The 16,700-nt window shown below is 34.9% G+C and overlaps 1 protein-coding gene across 6 annotated transcripts in view; it reads left to right on the top strand.

Moving 5' to 3' along the window:
- The first annotated feature begins 409 nt into the window (after positions 1 to 409).
- Positions 410 to 16,700, top strand: part of tango6 (transport and golgi organization 6 homolog (Drosophila)) — a 35,672-nt gene continuing 19,381 nt past the window's right edge. For 2 of the 6 annotated variants that reach the window (XM_087293063.1, XM_087293065.1), the window contains exons 1-13: positions 410 to 501; positions 1,286 to 1,935; positions 3,136 to 3,252; positions 3,357 to 3,504; positions 5,214 to 5,320; positions 5,984 to 6,140; positions 9,163 to 9,230; positions 9,342 to 9,454; positions 9,522 to 9,698; positions 10,316 to 10,442; positions 11,860 to 12,054; positions 13,673 to 13,807; positions 14,376 to 14,864. In XM_087293063.1, coding sequence (XP_087149189.1) covers positions 450 to 501; positions 1,286 to 1,935; positions 3,136 to 3,252; positions 3,357 to 3,504; positions 5,214 to 5,320; positions 5,984 to 6,140; positions 9,163 to 9,230; positions 9,342 to 9,454; positions 9,522 to 9,698; positions 10,316 to 10,442; positions 11,860 to 12,054; positions 13,673 to 13,807; positions 14,376 to 14,864 — 2,535 coding nt within the window. In that variant the 5' untranslated portion in view covers positions 410 to 449. Of the gene's footprint in view, positions 502 to 1,285; positions 1,936 to 3,135; positions 3,253 to 3,356; positions 3,505 to 5,210; positions 5,321 to 5,983; positions 6,141 to 9,162; positions 9,231 to 9,341; positions 9,455 to 9,521; positions 9,699 to 10,315; positions 10,443 to 11,859; positions 12,055 to 13,672; positions 13,808 to 14,375; positions 14,865 to 16,700 lie in introns of those variants that run through there. The other 4 variants (XM_087293062.1, XM_087293064.1, XM_087293067.1 and 1 more) reach the window with 3 other exon arrangements.

The following is a 16,700-nucleotide window of genomic DNA, read 5'->3' as shown; positions in this document are numbered from 1 at the left end:
TTCACAATTTTATTAATAAGTCAAATACAAGCAATTAGAGAGGAAAGCAGCTTTGTTTTTGTTTTTTTTTAAGATTTTTCTGATTTTATGGCTTGTTTATTGATTTTTTAAAATAAAAAAGTCACTATAAACTGACTATAAAAAGACAATTTTACCAAAAACCCTTGTCAGTCATCCTCAAAATACTTATTAGTTGTTATACATTGTTTAAACAGTTTGTATTATTCACACCACATTACACTATCCTTCACACAACTACACTTACTGTGATCACTTATATTTTTAGAGTAGGCCTACAGTTATATTTTAAAGTATTTGTTTTCTTTTTTACATAAACCTGCTGCGTTTGAGATCGAAGGACTTTTATTATGAAAATATTTAATTTCAACCGTAGTTACGTTGAAGCTTTGCGACAGTCTTACAAGCAACACATTGCTGTGAGGAGCAAGATGACCACAGCATTAATAAAGTCTCTCAGTATATTAACGAAACCTATTCGAGGTAAGAAAAACATTACAAGAGCGGACAAATCCTGTTCAGAACACGTTCTCTGTTATCATTATTCGTTGGCTAACGTTAATTTCAACCAGTACTTTAACGTTACAGTCTTAAAGAATCTATCAGATAACAGTTCCAAACTGTCATTATTAACTCGCCCTTATATTGTTTGAACAATTTTTATACTATTATTCTTTTCGTAAAGCACAAATAACATTTTTAACCCTTTGTCATGTAAAGTTACTGACATATTAACAAGACTAGCTAATCACTTTCAGTGTTTGTTTTCCCACACATTCAATAATAAATAGCGACAGCCATTTAACGTTAGCTAAATATATTATTTTGTGGAGGTTTGTGTAAAATTTAGGTTTTATAAATTTCTTACATACATGTCGGGAAAAAAAGATCCTGTTCTGAGTAAAACTTTAAGCTGTGTTTATTATTTAGACTACTGATTACGTGTCTTGAAGAGCACCAATATGAATGTTATTATTTATACTATATTTATATATATATATATATATATATATATATATATATATATATATATATATATATATATATATATATATATATGTGTGTGTGTGTGTGTGTATAAACATGAAATATATTATATTAATCTATTACTGTTTTTTTAAGTAATTGCTCTAAATGATAATAATGTTATTGAAATTTAGAAGACACGTTACGAAACTCAAATGAACATTTTATTCAAAACAAGTACCTACTAATGACAAATCTTGAAATCCAATATACATTTAAAATGTTCTGGCACACATTCTAGATGGGCAGTTGAGCGATGGTCAAACCACAGAAGCAGCGCTGCTTTCAGCCCTCCAGAGGAACCTGTCTGAGCTTCAGGAGCAAATTTCAGAGGCAAAAGATCTGACAGAAGTCCGTCCTCTTCTGGAAGAGGTCAGAAGAGTCGTCACATGGTTCTACAGGGACACTGAGGACATAACATGGAGCTTTGTCCAGGAATGTCTTCTCTTGCTGCTTTGCCTGGCTCGACACCTGAAGCGCCTCCTGGATGCCTTTCACAAACATCCTGCGGCACCAAATCTGGCAACCCCTGAAGCAGCTCCTCCACTCCCCCCAGATGTTCTCAGTGTGGCCCAGCAGAAGACACTGGGTGCTGTGCTGCAGTTTGTGGTCACTCTGGGTCTCTGCCCATATTTGGCTCCCGGTGTCGGGGTAGCATTGGGACTGAGGTCGGCTTTTGGGGCAGCTGTAGAAGGGGCAGTCCGACTTGATGTGGCCCCTGCGGGTGAAAGGCGACTTCTTGTCACGACTAATGTGCTGCTGGAGGTGTCTGCACTTTCGTCTCTGGCAACTCCTGTTTTTACACGCCATCTGGGTGATATTATGGCGGCACTATGTCAGTTGGCTTATCGACCCCAGCGGCCTGATGGAGATGGTGCAAAGAGCCATAAGGTGAAATTGTACACATATTTAAAAGGGGGTTTCCAAAGCAATGGACAACCTGAACTTTTTAGGGACTTTTCTTATTTTTGCAGAATCAGAAAGGAAACCTGAAATATTCTGGAACTCAATTTAAACATCCTGGAAATGTTTTTATATTAAAATGTAAATGTTTGTAATGCTTTACTGAAATAGAGCTGAATATTAAACCTAAATGTTATTAAAGTAAAACATTGGATATTAAGCAATAAATGAAAACACAAAGGTTAAAGAAAAGATTATTATTTATAAACAAATTAGATTTTTTACCTTTGTAGCTAACTAAACTTTTTTATGTTGAAGTACAAAAGCCTACACTTAAAAAAAAAAAAAACTCATTATAGCTAAATAAAAATATTATAAAGACAATTACATGAAATTTAGGCTAAATTAAGTTTAAGTACTAAAACTTACAAAACTTATTAAAATAGCATTATATTAAAAATAAAGTTAAAATAATCTATTCTATTTAATTGCTTGGCCTAAACTATGTGTGATTCCTGACGTGCACAGAGGAGGAGATATATGTAGTGAAGTAATTGAAAAAAAGCATTTTTTCTGACTGAAAATAAAAACTAAATTACATTTTTTTTTATTAATTAAACAATAATTTTAAATAAAACAATTAATATTTTTAAATAATAGGAGTAAGAATAATAATGGAAAACGAACAAATGTTTACTTTACAGTATGGTTTCATAAATAAGTAAATATACTTATAAATACAATTATACAGAGCATTTTTTACATTTTTTTAAAAGAAACATATTCTTTTACTAATGTATTGCGTACTATTAATGCTCGTCATGATGTAAAGTATTACCAAATGTGTTGGTAATTAAACTGAAAAAAAAAAAAACTAAACAAACAAAAAACTAAATCAAAGCTAATTATCAAAACTTAAAATATAAGTAATTCCTATTTGTAATTCCTAATTGCTATAATAGCAGTAAATATTACCAGTTTCATTCATTCATGTTAATGTTCAGTCATTCATTCATACATTCATTTATTCATTCATTTGTTTTCCTTAAGCTTAGTCCAGGATTATCAGAGGTCGCCACAGCAGATTAGACCTCCAGAGTCAATATAATATAATATAATACAATTTTATATAATATAGCTTCATTCTGTCTAATGCTAGATTATTTGGTTATTGCAAATGTTTCACAGTGTCTGACAGTAGAGGAGCGCAAGTCCTGCAGAGAATCACTCCATAATCTTTTGGGAAAAGTGTATCAGCCAATCGTCATTAAAGAACTGCTTGTTCTCCAAGGGGGTCCTAAACAGGTGGCTGTTTTGCTTTATTCTAAATTATTTTTGGTTTGTATGTGTGTGACCACATAATATAATGTTCTTTGTGAACCATGGTTTCTACCTTCATTCTGCTGTAGGGATCTTCAGGATCCAGAGCAGGAGGGAAAGCTCTTGCTCAGGCTCCTCCATGGCTGAGAAGACTGAGTGGACAGTTGCTGTCTGACAGGTTAATGCAACCACAGGGCGTTCAGGCTGTGGTGAGGGCCATTCTAGAAGGGACCGGAGGTAAGGATGAATTTAAGGAGTTCAAAGAGTGCTGATTGTTTCAGAAAAACATTGGAATTTTCACATTTGAACAAAATGACAAGATTTTCAATAGTGGAAGTCACAGGTTTGCGATAAACATTATTATTGTTTTCAATTTTAAAGAAGTCACTTTTCTCATCAACTTTGTAATACAGTAATATTGTGAAATAGTAGGATGTTTTTATTAATGCAATGCTTAAAAAAAGAACATTTATTTAATACAGATCTTTCTGTGATTTAATTTAAATGTATTTACCAACTCTTTTGCCTGATTGAATCTGTATTTAGCCAAACCTTTGGTGGTAAAAAAAGAAGTAAAAACCATTGACTTGAATAATTATGCTCAAAATTTAACTTTTTCCCCACAAGAATAAATAGCATTTTAAAAATGAATGCAAACACAAAACATATTAAAAAATGCAATTATTTCACATTATTACTGTTTTATAGACACACACATAGACTATATAGTATATAGACAATATATACTCAAAAAAGTGTTTAAAATATTTTTTGAAAGAAATTGTTTACCAATACTGCATTTCTTGTTGCAAAAATTATTTATATTACAAATATAATCACCATATGTGTCTGACTATAAAAGTGCTTTCAAAACCCATAACCTATTTGTGTTTGTAAACTGATTCATACAGTTTTTAAAAGTCCATTTTATGCAACTTACCTTTTTAATTTTACCATATTATAATTACCTTAATAATTTTTTTAAAAAATGTACAAAAGCATGCACATCCCTCTTAACTGGGTGCTCAGCCAAAAAACACAAAAGGTGCTAACTAAATATTCATTAAAGGCGGCAACACCAAAGCTCCAAAAATACAAATTTATTAAATTAAAAAAGCTGTCACGTGTCTCACGCTTTGTGTCAGCTTTTTTAATTTAATACATTTTTATTATTGGAGCTTTGGTGTTGCTGCCTTCAATGAATATTTAATACTTTTTTATACATTTACAGCTTACATGATAATAAAATCCAAAACACTTACACAATAATAATAATAAGAAGAAGAATAATAAATAAAGTATCACTGATAACCTATTTTGTATATGTTGTATGCATTTTTAGCAATATTTGGCAAAAAAACTTTAAAGTAGGCTCACCACCATTCCTAAATATTAAATTCTCATCATAGGTTATGTTTTGAGCTTAGATGCTCTTCATCAAACTTAAACATTGCATATTTGTGAGTCCAAATAGATTTGCAAGTGCACTGCAACCTGTGTTCTTCCTCTCCGCTTTTTCCCCCAACAAGATAAAAAAAAAAAATGCAACATCCTGGAACCACCTTCATTTTTCCTCGGATATTATAATTAACCCTAAAAAGCTCCACTCCGTAAAGGAGACAAACCTGTGAGTTCCAATGGCTAGATATCATAAAAATAACACTGATGAAGCGATAAGCCTGTGAGCGGGCAAATATGTTTTGCATATATCCTATAAATAGCCGCGTCTGCAGGTTCAGTCAAGTTATATAATCCTCATTTTTTGAATAGTAGTGGAAAAATGTATGAACCAATACATTACTTGTACTGGCAAATTCCCTTCAAATCCCCAACTTCTTTCCAGTGGTTTATTATTCCATGGGAGATCATACAGTTTAATGACAGTTATAAATACTCAGCATGTGGTTTTATTATGTTTACCTGTGTCTCAAATCTCTGACCAGCAGGTGGCGACTCTGAATGGAGGAAGTGTGATGCTGTGTCCAAGATTCTTGCTGCCTGCCCTCAGCAGTCGCCCTCTGCTGAAAACTATTACAGTCAAGTATGTCCACAGGTAAAGTGATGTTTTTCTTAATACGGTCAAAAGAGGGAGATTATTGCCATCATTATTTATTTGCAGACATATTTCATGTTTGTTTTGCAAAAATACATGTAGACTTATAATAACAAAAGTAAGAGTATATAGGGTAGAAGGACTTTAAATTTTCAGTAAGCTGTATGCCACTACAAAACTGTACGCTTTTATAAATTTTTTTTAAAAGTCTGTTTTAAAAAAAAAACAATGATCTACACTGCCTGAGAGATTTATGATATAAAGTGGGCCTCAGAATGTACAAGAAACACTGCATTCAATTTCATTTATTTTTTTAAATATTAAAATGTATTTTACTCCTGTATTTTCAATGCAGTTTCTACACTTGCCTGCTGAACCTGATGATGCATGCCTATACATGGCGTGTCACCCCATTTTACACTTGAACAATTAAATAAATGCTTAAGTTTATTTAACTGTTTTCTTTTAATTACGATACAACATCAATGCTGTAGAAGGAACCGTATAAAATTTTTCAAAAGTCACATTAACCATTCACCGGATGTTGATCGGTAGGGGAAGAAACACCAGCTGTGCATGTACCCTTTTTGTTGTTTGTTATCCACAAACCTATATGCAAGGTCAAAAACGAACTCTAATCATGGCATAATTTCACTGGATTAGATTCTGGAGCTTCTTCATTTTAAAGACAAGTTGACTGCACAGCAGTTCCAGAGAGTGGCCACCAGGGCGGCGATCATCATGGTGCAGGATCGGCCTGAGTTTGCGCAGCAATTCCTGCTCGATCCTCTTCTCTCCCCCCTTCATCGCTGTGCAGCGGGTTAGTATATGAGCAATTCCAGCATTATGGATGTGACATTTGCAGTAAAAAATACACTGAGAAAATATATGTTAACATTATATATAAGTATTAGGGGTGTAACGATATTAAAACCGAACCGAAATATCGCGATACACCAACCACGATACGTATCGCGAAACTCTCGTGGCGTACCGCGGTACTCTCACGCCCCCTGCTGCCCATTGTTGAGGTTGACGTCACTTGTCTCTAACTAATTGAACCAATTTAAACACATCTTTAATATCATATTTGATTAAATTGTTTTAGTAATGATGAGGATTTTTTCTAAATATTATATTCTAAAGTTAGTTTTTTAGTGCATGTTATGTCATGTGACTTGAGTAAGCATCACGCTCATTACTACTGGACGCAGGACGGCTGCTTCACATAGTACTGAGATTGCAGATCCCCCAGACACATTTAAGTCATCTGTGTGGAAACATTTTGGTTTTCCAGTTGAGTACAGGAATAGAATTCGTGTAGTAGACAAAGCGCCTGCCTGTCTGTCTCAACTGTTTCACGAAACTTACTTGTAAGGAAAAACATTTAAAAAGTGTGGTAATTTCACAATGTGAGGGTGTAAGCAACAGAACTGCCAACAAAAGTGATTTAATGTACAAAAGTGAAACCAGAATAATGCCCAAATATACAAAAAAAGAGAAATATTTACACTAATAAAAATAATATAATAAAGTAACAAATTCAAACAAAAGTATCAAACAAAAATGAGTTAAACTCGAGCAAGGGGGTGATAGTGAAGACAAACAAAAGAAATAAATATAATAAAACAATTCTAACTCATGAATAACCCCTCTTACCTCGCTAAAACTGATGAAAAGAAAAAAAGGTCTTCATCGCTGAGCGCCGCATTCTTCCCTATACTGAATAAAATAAACAAAGATGACCTTCACCTCTTACCTGATGTCTTTAACAATACATTTTCTACGTGTTTGCAAAATGGAAATCGTATGACATTTTCCCTATCCACCTTACACTGAGAGTGAACAGCTATATTGTCGGGAAGGAGCGGATCCAAAAAATAATATACAAATCAATTGAAATAAAAATGTACAAACCTCACAAAATTTCTTAAAGTGGGCAAAAGTAATGCAAAATAATTTTACCCAAACGAAAGTTAAGCAAAAACAACGAAAATCATAATCATGTCAGAAAAATACACGAAAAACGAGATCAAAGGAAAAAGCGCTCTCTCTCCCGCTCTTCCTGAATTGCTTTTTACATTCCCGCGCTGCGTCGCCAAATGATGATAGATCGGTCTCCTGACCAATCAGCTGTCAAAAAGGCGGACCTTCGGAAATGACAGTCATCCGCTGTCGTGAAGGCAGACCTGCATAAATGACCGGCATAGAGGGAGCGGGAGAGAGAGAGAGTGATCGGGAGGAAAACATACAGCCGGCAACAACCCTAACATTAGTTTCTGACACAACTGCAATGTATTTTACTGGTGAATATGTCATGAAAAAACACTTTACAAGCACATTATATGTATATTTTTCATTAATTTAAACGGAAACCTATCTATCTAAATGAAACCATATAATCAAAAATGAGCGTCTGTGTCAGCACAGAGATCAAGCCTCTCATCGGAGAATGTGGATATTATGGTGTTTTTGAAGAAGATCTTTCACTAGTCTACACTGCAGTTATTTATTTCATTTTAGTTTACTTAGTTAAGATGGCTGCACTAAAGAGAATAGTTTTTTCTGACTAGTCTATATTGGAGGTATTTATTTAATTCTAGTTGCACCCGAGTGGTATCCTGACTGTACTAAAAATGCGATGACAAAGTTAATAAAGAAAAAGTTAAGATGTTCTTGTTATTAAGTGAATTGTCCCTTAGCATTGCTGTTAACATAACATCAACCCTAACCCCACAGCAAACAGAAACCGAACCGTACCGAACCGAACCGTGGCTCCAAAACCGTGAACCGAACCGAACCGTGCCTTTTGTGTATCGTTACACCCCTAATAAGTATCTGTTTATATTTTCCAAAACAAATAACCACAGAGTTATGGAGTCAGAAAAATATCAATCTGTTAACATTTTTTATATTTTAAATGAGGAAAATAATCAAGCGTTAGGAATGTGACCAAAAAAGTTTGCAAGTTTACAGTATACAGCATACTTTGTAGAAATTCTGTGAATGAAACTGCATATTCCAAAAGAAACCATGCTAATCAAAAGGATAAGAGTCGGCACTTCATAGTACTAAAATTGTTGATTTTGTCTTATTTAACATTTTTGGATTAATGAGGAAAAACTCAGGGCAAGGTTTTTTATTTTAAATTTTTTTTATTTTTATGGAATTGCTAATGTAACACCATTTTGCAATTTAATCAGAGTGCGAATTAGAATCAATGAATCAATTTTATGTATTTGTTTAAATAAGATCATATTTACTAATAAAACATCAACATTTTCCTTGTTTTTAAGAATATTTAGTGTATACTGACATACAATAGCCTCTGATAAGCTAAGTAAGAGGTTACTGTAGGTCAAACTCTACAAACTATGCATCTAATTTTCTTTTATTTTCAGGCTATATGTAGACACAAACATCTATATTTCAAGAAAAGTGTCTCGTGAACACTACGGTGTCTATCGGTGCTCTAGATCTGCCAGTTTCTGACTGTTGAATTTATATTTTCTTGCATAGACTGATTCACAATGGTATGAACCGTTATAAAGGCGGTCAAAAGCATAGTTGCATAACTTATTATTTAAATTTTTATTTATTATTATTTAATTATTCACATATTAACATAAAATATTATTATTAAATAAGTTACAAATCACTTTTTTAAGGGCTGACCCCTGATGCATCTTGTTTTGATGTCTTTCAGGGGGATCATGCATTAATTAGGGGGGTTAATGCTTGATCAAACCCCCCTGTAATTCACACCCTGATTTTAGTGTCTGATTTAAGTTGCACATGTTGACTTATTTAAGCATTAAAAATAAAATGGTAAACCTTTGCAGGTGATGAGCTATCCCAGGATGCAGTGGAGGAGTGGGAGCTGACTCGCTGTATCGAGGACATGTATAAAGTGAGCAAAGCATCTTGTATTGTTTATGCCATGCTCTGTAATATCATCAGTTTTTATGAAACAATGCAATTGCAATATCATCATTTATTTATGTTATTTTATTCTGGACAGATTTGCGTGGTGGGTAACAGTACATCAAATGTGCTCCTGAAAGCTCTGGCAAATGTCATCTCACCACTGTTTGGGTTATTTTGCTTCACCAAACAGAATGTCTCTCATTTACGGTCAGTTTGCATTTATAGTGTAGTGCTAGACTGTGTGTTTGGGAAATGTTAATTATTTTTATTACAGCTCATCCTGCCAGGAGATCGTCATTTGGTGCCTGTCTCACTCAGAGCGCTCTGAAGGTTTGATGCTGCTAAAACGCTTGTGTGGGCTTGTAGGAGAAGTGTGTGGAGTCAAATGTGGTTTTCAGTTCTCACCTGGCAGTGAAGGAGGGGCCAGACTTGCAGTCAGAGAGCAAATAAGGTATTATTAAACCCAAACCCTTCAGTATTCAGTAGTGCATTGGCTTTTGCGGAAAGTAGCAATATTTTAACTACTTGATTTACAATAAGTTATGTTTGTTTTGGATAAATTATGTTTAAGATTATATATAAAATAGATGTCTTAATGGTCAGTTTTCTGAAATTGATTTATTAAATAAATAAGCTTTCCATTGGTCTGTGGTTTGTTAGGAAGGAACATTATTTTGATGAGACACAACCATTTGAACATCTGGAATCTGAGGGTTAAACTAAATCTAAATATAGAGAAAATCAGGTTTAAAGCTATATGAATAAAGTGCTCAAACACATATTAATTTAAAAACATTATGATTCAAGAGTATTTACGGTAAGAAATTCATAAAACATCTTCATGGAACAGTATCTTTCCTTAATATTACAACTGTTTTTGAAGAAAAATAAATATTTTGACCCATACAATGTATTTTAAGCTGTTAACGAAATATGCCTTTGCAACATAAGACTTTGTGGTCCAGACTGAGTGTGTTTTTATGAAAAACTGCAGCCATAGTTACTGTAATAAACTTTTACATTTCATATCAAATAATTACCTGTTTTTTTTGCTGTGTGCTTTGGCAGTGATGAAGATGACGCTCTTTATGAGAAGGTCTCCAGCGAGCAGTGGAGAGTCCAGTGTCTGGTGCAGTTACTGGGAGACATGAAGGATAGTGACCTGCCTGGAGAGTTTTTTCTGCTTCTGCTTCAGGTGCTGAACTCTGCCAGACTGTTCCACTTATGCCACTCTAAGCTGTTGCAAGAATCTAAAGCAAGAATAATTACACAAGAAGGCTTCAATATGAAGAAAAGAGATTTATTAGAACTTCACGTCTTAAGTATTATCTTGTGCTTACTCTAAAGATTTGGAAAATTGCCTCCATAAATCTTTAGCGACACTGACTTTTACAAATCCTATGAAAGTGGATTGAGATTTAAAATAGATACCAAGTTCACTGGATTTGTTTTAGGATGCTACACTTTGATCTGTTTACATCTGCTATTAAGAGTTTACAAATCTAACTAAATTAGTATGTAACTGAGGTCTAAAATACAGCATTTTGATCACTTTAGATCACTTTTAGAGGTTGTGAAAAATACATTTAAATAGAATTAATTTTTAGTGTTAACACTCAAGTGGTCAAATGTGTTTGAACATCCAAAAAAGACCACCTACTACCTGCTTGCTGGCCAAATATTTAATATTGAAACATTGCATGACACAACCCTAATCATTTCTAAAAATGCAGAAAATGTAGAAGTCCTGTGATTTAAAATCAATATTTTAGATGTTATTATCAGTTTGTCAGTTTTAAGGATGTATGTAAGCTAATGTGCTTTTAAACATTGACAAAATTTGCAAATGAGAAGATATAAACCTGATATAAACATCCAAAGCTTACAGTTTGTCCCGTTCACCTAAATAGATCAATTTTGTTTTTACATCACCTCATACATCAGTTTCTCATTAAATCTTTCGACCAGTTAAATGCTTACTAGTATCTGACATGAAAGGCTCCATTCAAGGCACTTTTAATTTGTTTTTCATTTAAAGCGCTTGAGCTCAACAAACCTGACTGGCAGAGATGTGACTAAACAAAACGCTATTGGCTAGTTTTTAAAGGGGAAGGAGCTACTATATGTCCCACCCTGTCTTCATGTTTCAGTTAAGATTAAGTCAAATTTCTAATAAGAAATGCATGCTTCAAAATACTTTATGGGACGTTTAAATTTGGTTTTAAAGGTAAAAAAACCCCATAAAACACAATGTTCTCCCAGCAGTCCTGATTGTAATGCAACCCCACAATATTTGATGCAGTTTTGAAACTGTCAGAGAGCAGAAAGCTGCTGCTCTTTCCTCCATATCATCTTCTTTAACATTCATATACATTGTAAAAGCTTATTTAACTTTATTAGCTTGAAAGATCTGAAGTTCAGATAGTGCCCATCCCCCCGAAGAAATCAGGAAAGTGATCAAAGGTAGACAGAAGGGATGGATTAGAAAATCAGACGTGTTTCCCTAATCTGGATGTTAACTAACCAATTGACCAAAATACCAGGTTTAAACAGGTCCTTTGCACAGTGAAACCTTTTCTTCATCTGATGTATCCGTTTCATGCTGTTTGCAGGATTTAACGGCTGTGGCTGCTGAGCAGGAGGATGTCGAGCAGGAAGTGGACACCTCATCATTGACCCTGCTGGAGTTAGAGCAGCACCTGCTGGGCCGTGTGAGTGGACACGGACAGAGACTCGCTCTTCTGCAGACACTAGCCATCATGTGTGAGGGTCTTCCTCACACGCAGCTGCTCCGCAAGCCCACTCAGGTGTGATAGAGATCCTCATTCAGCGTTATTTAAATATAGCCATGCGTTAGTTCTGAACTCTAATCTCTTTAAAGCTGTTTTATCATTTTCTGCTTCTAATCTCCTGAGATTTTGGTAAGAGTAACGTAGGCCATCTAACAATAGAGCTGGCCATATCTGTTCCATTTAACGCACAACAAAGAAATCTCTCAGACTGTTATTTAGGGCACATACATGAGCCTCTTATGGCTTATATAGCAGCTATGCTAGTTTAAAGTGGCTTTAACAATAACTCTTTTGGTGTACACCTTGAATTTGGTTTCTAAGAATAATGTTTTCTAAATAATGACCCCCCTCCCCCTGTCCACAAATTACCTTAAAACCTTCGTGGTCCATGCTAACTCCAGGATGGTTTGCTTCTAATTTGATGATGCTAATAACACTAGTGAAAAATTAATGTATTTATGTTTTCTCACCTGCTTTGCTGACAGGCATAACTGACAGTCTGCAAGCATAGAAGAGAGAATAGGGCATATGCACTGCTAGTGTTTCTTCTTATTTCGATAAACTTCCCGTGAATGGTTCATTTGTTTTTTTTCTATTTTATATGGTTTTGTTTACAGCATCGATGTTGTAATGTAATTAAAATATAATCAGTTAAATAGACTTCAGCATTCATTTAGTTTGTCAAGCCTAAAACTAAATGAAAATCTGTTTACACGCACATGCCCGTTAGGTAAAATAATTTTTCATTTTTTAAAGACAAGGTGCGGAAAAAATGCAATTTAATGCAGTGCTTCTTGTACATTCTGAGACCCACTTTATTTTGTATATCACTCAGGCTCTGAAGATTGTTGATTTTTAAAGAAAACAGACCTTAAATACGGCGATTTTGTAACTGAATGAAATTCACTGGAAGCATTTGACCCAGACTACTGAAAAATTCAGTCCTTCTGCATACTTCTGCATATACCACATTTATATCTCGTTTCTGCTTACAGATGACACTTGCAATGTTTTTATCGAATCATTGCAATATATTTGTGGTGCATGTTCATTGTAAAATCTTTTGAAAATCCAATTTCAAAAGTACAAAAATGGGGTACTATGGTTGCAAACACAATCCTTTAAAGGCAGGAAGAATTGTTTTTGTGAAAATACACTTAGTAATACTGTAGTGTCAAAAAAGGCTGTAATGTTCCATGACATTAATATGCAAGAAATCTATTCCTTTCTCTTTCCCAACTGATTGTACCTTCTCATCATTAAAAGTGAAGCAAAACATTTTGATGTCCCCCTGGTGGTTGGCTGCAGTATAGGTTAAAAATGCTTTCTGTCATTGTAAATGACATCACTCAATCAAGTAGTTTCTATCATATAAGGCACTTTTTATTGTGCTGTAATATGTATTTGTTTTTCTAAAAAAGTATTTATTCATTTAATTAATGAATGTTTTTATATACTTTTTAAAAATTGATGTGGCATCATGATTGTGGGGTTATGGTTAGGTCATAGTTTCAGTAGTGATCATTATAGTGCAGTCTCGGGCTCCATATTAACCGATTTGTCTTTACTTTTCGACATTAGACGGAAGTAGAAATGCTTCGTTCATCTAACAGTGTTTGCTCTCTGCACACAGGTGGTGGGGTTCATAGTGTCCATGCTGCAGAGGGCTTGTGTTAGCCTGGAGCGTGGCATTGACAGCCCTGTGGAGAGTCAGACTCTCAGTATGGGAATGGGGCTTGTGGCCACTCTTCTCTCTGGAGCTGCTGAGGTATAGTGTAAAATTAGACATTTTACTCACTTATGCAATTATTTTTGTAATTACATTTAAGATTACACTGTTTTGACCATCCTTTAACCCACCCTTAAACTTACCCATACCAACAAACCTGTGCAAAATCATACCCATATCCATACCTGCCAACACTCCCGTTTTATTATTTCTCCTGGAAAACTCCCATAAGTTCAACTCCCAGTCCTCAGCATTTTGATACAGTCTGTGAAACCCCTGGTTCGCCAACTTTGGTATATGATCCGATCGCATTGGCTTGATGAAACATGCTCCATAGTACAGTTACTAACACCACAGTACACAGTACCTGGTTTTTAACAATGTTATTCAGACACCTCACACCCGAACCTAACCCACCTAGTGTCCAAGATTTTCAGGGACAAATGTTGGCAGGTATGCCCAAATCCCATCTAAAGAGCACCAAAATTGTTTTTCAATGCATCATGAACATGTTTAGTAAATTGTATTTACATTTTGATGTAAGTGCATATTAGTTAAGACCTAAAATCTGCATGTCGGACAAATGTTAACGCATATCTCCTTTCAGCTCACTCCAGAAGATTATTCATCAATGGCTGAACTGCTGCCCTACCTAGAGCAGATTTCCCAGCAGCACCCAGAACCAGTGATCCAGGAGCTGGCCTCTGATCTGAGGGCTACCATTGCCACACATGGGGCTTATCACCCTAAGACTGTCCTGAAAACTGCTGGCCAACACAATACAGCCCAAAGTCCTGCTCAACCTGCAAACCACAGTTCAAAATCCAGTCCAGCCACTACATCCTCGTCTAGAGCTCCTTCCAGATCCCAGATCCCCTCACAACCACTTTCACATTCCAAACATACAGCAGACCCTGGTACGAAACCCAGAGTGAAGGACTTTCCTGAGATTTCACCAAGTAAAGCTTTCTCTGAGTGCATGCTGGAGGCCTGTGACCCAGATGTGCCCACCCGAGCCGTAGCTTTGCGTTCACTGACTTGCTCTTTTAGAGATGGAGACAGAGAAGCACTGCAGAACAAGGACAAACTATTAACGGTGAGTGGAATATATTTATATATGTGTTTGTATAAATCCAGTTAACATCAAACAAGTAAAGCCAGCCGTGCAGGGATTAGTGCTTAATGAGACAGACTTGTCAGTATTTGTATAGTACAAATTTCAGTTTTACTTTAATTAGTTTTGGCTTGTTGTATTTAATGAATATTTTTTTGCATTATCGCTTTAATGAATGACATTTAAATGTCTGTTAGATTTTTTTTCATTCTTTTTTCTGATGTAAATACTCTTTTTTTATTTCAGATTTTTTTCTTTTTATAATTTTTTTTCATTTTGTTCTGATGTAAATAAATATTTTCTAAGTTGTAAATTCACAGGACTAGATTTGGAGTGAGGCGAACTAAATTATGTTCATAATTTTTTAAAGGTTTTGGTTTTATTTAGGGCTACCAGTTGGTTAATTCATATGACTTATTTAACAAAAATTTATTATAAATAAATTATAAAATTAAAAAAATAAATGAATATAAAGTGATTTTGTTTGGCCTTCTTAATGCAATTTTGACCCCAGTGCATATTAATTAAAGTTCAATGAAACTTATTTTAGTTAAAATGTATTTTATTTTATTCATTCATTAATTTGCTTGTCGGCTTAGTCCCTTTATTTTATTTTATTGTTGTTTGAAAAATTTTTAATTGTATGAACACAAAAATAACATAGACAAGCAGTCGGCGTACCACAGTGAACATAAAATGCATCTTATAAACAAAATATAGGAATATAGGGAATTATGAAAAAAGGATACATTTTATCTAATGTTTAATATGAAGCATCACATTTACAAATGCATTGCCGGCAGCTAGCTCTCTGCAACTCTCACATGATTGCCCACTAAAGCTAAGCAGGGCTGTGCCCGGTCAGTACCTGGATGGGAGGCCACATGGGAAAGTTAGGTTGCTGCTGAAAGTGGTGTTAGTGAGGCCAGCAGGGGGCACTCAACATGTGGTATGTGTGGGTCCTAACGCTCCAGTATATTAATGGGGACTCTATACTGTCAGTGAGAGCCATGTTTTGGATGAGATGTTAAACCAAGGTCCTTACTCTGTGGTCGTTAAAAATCCCAGGACATCCTTTGAAAAAGAGTAGGGGTTTAACCCCAGCATCCTGGCCAAATTTGCTCTCTGTCCACCATGCCCATATCATAATTGGCTTCATCACTCAGTCCCCTCTCCACCAATCAGCTGGTGTGCGGCCTGGTCCAAAATGGCTGTTGTCGTGACATCCAGGTGAATGCTGCACACTGGTGGTGGATGGGGGATTCCCCCAAAAATGTGTATAGTGCTTTGAGTGTCCAGAAAAGTGCTATTTAAATGTAAGAAATTATTATTTTTTATTATTATTATTATCATCAGCCCAATAACCAGGGGGTTTGGGTGGTTCGAAAAAACCCACCCCTCACTAAAAAGATCCAGAATTTGTCCCATACATGAGCTCATTTTGACTGCTGTTCCATAATGAATTGTGAAAATAATCCATTGAAAAAGGCTTTAAGAGCAAGCAGAATTCTGTGTTAGCTGTCATTCCCCTTCTGAAGTCACACCGTGCCAAATTCGGCATCCCAAATTCTGATTGAGGAAAGTTGAATGTGCTGGCCAGTTTGGTATTTGCCTAATAAATTAAAAACTTAAACATATTCTTATTTTTGTCTTTTCAAAACAAGTATTGTTTTCATATTTATTTATTCTAAATCTTTAGGATATACTTTTGGTGCATCAAAAAGTATGGTTACGATGACCATCGGACAAGCTAATCCAGCAAAAAAATAAATAAAAATAGTGCCTAAAATGTGATTAAATTCAATATTTAAACCTCAT

This window comes from Danio rerio, chromosome 18 (assembly GCF_052040795.2).
Source record: "Danio rerio strain M-AB ecotype USA chromosome 18, GRCz13ab, whole genome shotgun sequence".
In the NCBI taxonomy this organism is placed as follows: Eukaryota; Metazoa; Chordata; class Actinopteri; order Cypriniformes; family Danionidae; genus Danio; species Danio rerio.
The sequence above is the reverse complement of the archived record's forward strand: the minus strand, read 5'-3'. Positions and strand labels throughout refer to the sequence as shown.